At 43.8% G+C, this 5,223-nt stretch overlaps 1 protein-coding gene across 1 annotated transcript in view; it reads right to left on the reverse strand.

The window, feature by feature from the left end:
- Positions 1 to 1,588: 1,588 nt before the first annotated feature.
- Positions 1,589 to 5,223, reverse strand: part of LHFPL3 (lipoma HMGIC fusion partner-like 3) — a 187,379-nt gene continuing 183,744 nt past the window's right edge. The window contains exon 2 of the mRNA XM_009289097.2: positions 1,589 to 1,914. Within this exon, the coding sequence (XP_009287372.1) occupies positions 1,589 to 1,914 (326 nt within the window). The remainder of the gene's footprint in view (positions 1,915 to 5,223) is intronic.

Here is a 5,223-nt window from a genome sequence, read left to right on the forward strand (position 1 = left end):
TGAGGACCAAATGTTCTGGCAGGAGCTTGTGCCAGTGACGTGAGAGGTGATGAGCCTCCAGAAGCTGTTTTTTGTTCATAAGGTGCCAAAACATGTGAGGTTCTTTGATACAAGTAGTTGTAGGGTTCAGGAGCTCTGTATGGTATAGACAAATCAGACACAGTGCTGATGCCAAAAGCACTTGTGGCAGAGCTGTGAATGCTATTTTGATAGGTATTTTAATTTTCAAATGCAGATGAATATTATCCTTACGGAACAGGGCCACAGGGACAGTCCTTGAAACTGATGCCCTCAGTTTACCTGCGGAACAGATGTACACATGCAATTGCAAGCAACATACACTTTCCTTAACCTACAACATTAGTAGGCTCTAACCAGGTCTGGAATCTCATGTGAAGTTCAGTCTTCAAGTCCACTTATCTTTGGGCTGAGTGTGCTAACTGTCTGCAGTTCAGCAAGCTGGGGCCAGTGTGCTGGTGCTTTCAGATATATGGATAATGGTCCTTCTGGAGCAGGACTGAGACCAGCTATTTTTGTACAACACAGGCTGCCAAACAGCTTTTGATTTCCAATTGAGTGGTGAAGGGCTCCTTATATCTTTGCTATTATTAGAAGCAACCTACAGAATTACAAAGGTGGTGGATGAGCTGAATGCAGAATCCTGCACTAGGAGACACTCAGTGAAAATAGTAGGGGATCAATGTGAAACAGATAAAAGAAAGTACTTCTTTAGCAGTCAGTAGTGAGCTTCAGGAACTCGCTGCCACGTGGTGCTGCTGTAGAAGCCGACAGTATCAGCAGGTTCAGAAGGGATTAGACAGATCCAGGGACAACAGGCCAGTTAAAAAGACAAGGCAGGGATATGCCCTCTGTAGTATCTGTCACATCAGATACACAGCTGTGGATGCTGGGGGAGTACAAGGGGAAGGGGCTGCAGAAATCAGCCAGGCTTGCACATGCTTGCCGAACAGCATCTCTCTTCTTGCAACTGCATGATAAACTACTGTGCTGAGCCAGTTTCCTGTTTTTCATGTAGAAATGTGTTTTATCCCCAACTCACTGCATGAATATTCAGTTACTACAGTATCCTAGATTCCTGTGAGCTGACTAATGAGCTCAAAGCAACACAATCAAACAAGAACTAGGATTCTCCTTCATTCCTGGCTCTGATCCTTAGTCCACCGGTGCCTTGCTGTGTAGGCGGTCCCATTACACAGCTCATCATTACCAATCTCCCAAGCCAACATTCCCTCCTTACTGTGTACTGTGCTAACACATATAGTGGAATGCCATGTTACAACCATTCATATTACAATGCAAAATCTTAAAGGAACCAAATGAACAAATCTTCCATGGGGTACAGAAAAAGATGGAGATAGTGAAACTTAAATGCTAATGGAATAATGTACAAGTGGGTAACACAAAACCATCCCATCTACAGCTCTGAAAACTGTTAAGTCATGCAGAGTGCAGCAATTATGGCAATTATGAGCTTTCTTAGATTTTGGAGGCTGAAAAGCAAAACTTCCTCTGCCCCTTGCATTTCCTCTTTCCCAGCAACTTAAGAAGTAAGCCAGCATGCCAACTTTTAAGTATAAAATAAAATGAAACCGATCTTTTTTTTAAAGCAATTGCCCTTGAGGCCACCCAATAATAGTGTTTCTAAAGCAGTCCTACCTTTGTTTTCCAACTTGAGCTCCTCTGCTAGCAAGCTGTCTTGTCTGTTGCCAAGCACAAATGCCAGAAATGAGAGGATCAGGGCATCCAAGATTCCAATAATTGCCAGGATATATGCCCAGCGGACTGAACAAGCCCCCAGCGTGTACTTGTCTGTCTTTTCACCACACATCCGTTTTACCTCATCTGAATCCCAGCCATCAGGAAAAATCATACAACCCAGGACGAGACAGGCAGCTTGGAGAAAAAAGAAAAGGAGAACAATGGGATAATGAGACCAAACTTTTGTTTTGATGAGAACCTACACAGTTATCATTAAAGCAACACACTTTTCCATTCTAAGTTTCAAAGCTAGGTTACTTAAAAACAACTCACAGAATTATATGCTGTGGTTAAATATTCAATACAAAAACCTAAGAGACGATACCAATTGCACAGCTTGCTTAAAAAAAAAAGTTACATCCTGAATCCCTGGCCAGTTTTTGTATCAGTACAATCACATTTTCCTGGTGAGACTGATTTCTTCATTGTAATATGAAAGGCTCACACAAAACAAAAGGGGAAAAATATTAATAACCTGGATATTCAAAGGAAACACTGGATTACTATCAAATGGTCAGGCAAACAAACCAGAGAAAAATAGACGAAAAAACTACCTATCGTTTCTGGTGATCTAAGTGCTTGTAACACACATAGGTAATAGCAAGGGTTTTTTTTGTCAGTTGGCAGTATCCCTTTAACTGAAATATGTTTTATGCATAAGGTTTGTACTCCTCAAAAACACAAGTAATGATATTGTTCTGCAAGGAAAAACAAGCTGTCAACATTGCTGTCAACTTCTGATCTGGTTTACCCGAGAAATCACCACATGACATCTCAAACACGAAAAAGCGCTGATCCTTTTAACACCAAGAAAAATGAAAAACCTCTACCCATATGGAAAGCTAGATGACATCTACCACCAGCCACTCCGGGTAGGAGCAGCCATACTGTGGGGGGGACAGAGGCAAAGGGTGGGTGTTTGGGTCCTCATCCATCAACCTGGGTGATGCTAAAAGGCTGAACTTAATTTTTAAGTAGCAGAAATTTGGTTTGACCCTTGGTTCCCAGGGAAACTGCCCTGCTGTGGGACAGCAGGTAATGTCACGGGCCAACGTGGCTCTTGTGGAGCAGGCAAAATGGTGTGACAAGTTTGTTTTTTCAAAAGTAACATGCTCCATCACCTGAAGCAGAGTGAATCTTGCCCACTGGCCAGCAGTCGCTGTGATGTCCCTGCCTGGACGGTGCCAGGGTGAAGGCTGAGCATGCACCGCTACCTGTGCCTGGCCACCCACACCTTGGGTGGGACACGTGTGCTCCTGGGCAAGGAGACCTCAAGCGTGGTCCTGCTGGGCTCTAGAGCATGGTCACAGTCCTTACCCCAGCATCTTACCAGCCTGGGTTTGGCCACAGCCTTGGGCTGGCACAGGACTTGCTGTTCAGACACATGTCCTGAGGTCACTGGGGAGCAGCCTCCTCGGAGGCTGTTTGCCCCTCTTCCTACTGGAGTGTGTGCCTTGCAGTGGAGGGTACCATGACAGGGATGCAGCAGCAGGGCTTCTGCCCCTGAGACGATACAATGTGTCCTAAGGTGGTGATACATCATTATAGAAACAGGCAAAAAAAAGAAAACCCGCGCACTGAATCTTCACTAATATGGCCTCTCCCCACTGTGTCACTAGCTGAGAAAATCCATGGGCTGAGAAAACATGCCAATATGCCAATCTCATAGGACTGGACAGAATGTACTTCTGCGTAGGACCTGGCTTCCCACTGCCCGCAGGGACTGTCACCGGGCACAGCTGAAGGAGCGCAGCGAAGCCATGACTTGCACCTTGCCAGTTGCTTTTGGACAATGTCTTTCCCTGGGAAACCCCATGCGGGTTGGCCCTGCTGGGAGTGGGGTGATGGACCAGGTGGTCTCCAGAGGTCCCGTTCAACCTGAACTGATTTTTGGCAGGGAGCCAGTACGTTGGTAACAGGGGACAGAGCAGTTGGGTACTCATGGCACATTTCCTATCAGAGCAATAGGAAGAGTGCACGGATATGCTTAACTGCAGCCCTTGGTTGTGCTGACAGACTCGTTGGCTTCACTGAAGCAAACAACGTGAGTGCAGCACTAGCCAGGGCAACGGCATAGGGGCATCTTCAGTCGGGGAGGATAGGATATAAAAATTAAGTAAAATAAGAAAAATCTAAAAATAAAGATTATGTTGAATGGGTTCATTCCTCAGTTTTTATTGCATTTAGGAGAATCAGAAAATACATATGCTTTCAGTAATTGTCTGTGCTGTCTTTCCTAGCTTGGAAACAAGCATATTTCCAGCATTAGCCCTTCTTTCTTAGTATGGCTGATGAGATACAATGGATCCTAAACCATCTTTTGTAAGTCTTAATATCATATTGGTTAATATCATATTGGTGCACTGTGGTCTACATTGCAGGTATATGTGCTAATTGAAAAGAATACACTGTGTGGCTTTCAGCCTTTTAAATGGCTGCTGAACCAGACCTCTGTTTGGAAAACATAGTTTATACACAGAGTAGCTTCTGCAACCAACAGCTGCCGTCGCTTTGGGAATTGCAACAAGTTCTTGTCTTTTCCGGACAAGCATAAGCACTGTCATTTTACATACCTCTAATGCCCACAAAACAAAAACACACCGGTACTGAATCAATATGATAAAATACTGGAAAAGAGATGTGAAAACAGAGCTCAGGAATGGTATTTTCCTTTTGACAGCTACACAATTGCTATAGACAAAGCCATGAAAGCATCCTTGCAGAAAGCATCTGACGTAGAATAAAACCTGTGCCTAAGGCATCTGACAAATTCTTCCTGAGCAGTTCATTTGTGTGAAAATATAACAGCTTATAATACTTTCAAGGATAATTAGGCTTAGAAACAAGGACAATTAGATAAGGACTGATTTACTCAGAACATGCAGGTTGGACAAATTGTAGTTGCCTATTGCCTGCCTTAACTCATTTACACAATTTCATAAGATCTTCCAAAGCTTTTAGAGACAAACTGCACAATAATTTTCTTTCTGGAGCTGGTTACACACTTCCAGAAAGATTATTTCTCACAGTCAACACATAAGCATTGCCCTCACAGTTGTGAAGGATTTAACTGAAGCGATGCGTCAAATCTGCATACTTCTGCTGTTGGTGAAAATCATAGAATCATAGAATCACAGAATCATTAAAGTTGGAAAAGACCTCTAAGATCATCGAGTCCAACTGTAAACCCAACACCACCATGCCCACTAAACCATGTCCCTAGGTGCCTCATCTACACGTCTTTTAAATACTTCCAGGGATGGGGACTCAACCACTTCCCTGGGCAGCCTGTTCCAATGTTTAACCACTCTTTCAGTAAAGAAATTTTTCCTAATATCCAGTCTAAACCTCCCCTGGTGCAACTTGAGGCTGTTTCCCCTTGTCCTATCGCTTGTTACTTGGGAGAAGAGACCAACACCCACCTCACTACAACCTCCTTTCAGG

Source organism: Aptenodytes forsteri, unplaced genomic scaffold, assembly GCF_000699145.1.
Source record: "Aptenodytes forsteri isolate BGI_AS27 unplaced genomic scaffold, ASM69914v1 Scaffold137, whole genome shotgun sequence".
NCBI classification, from domain to species: Eukaryota; Metazoa; Chordata; class Aves; order Sphenisciformes; family Spheniscidae; genus Aptenodytes; species Aptenodytes forsteri.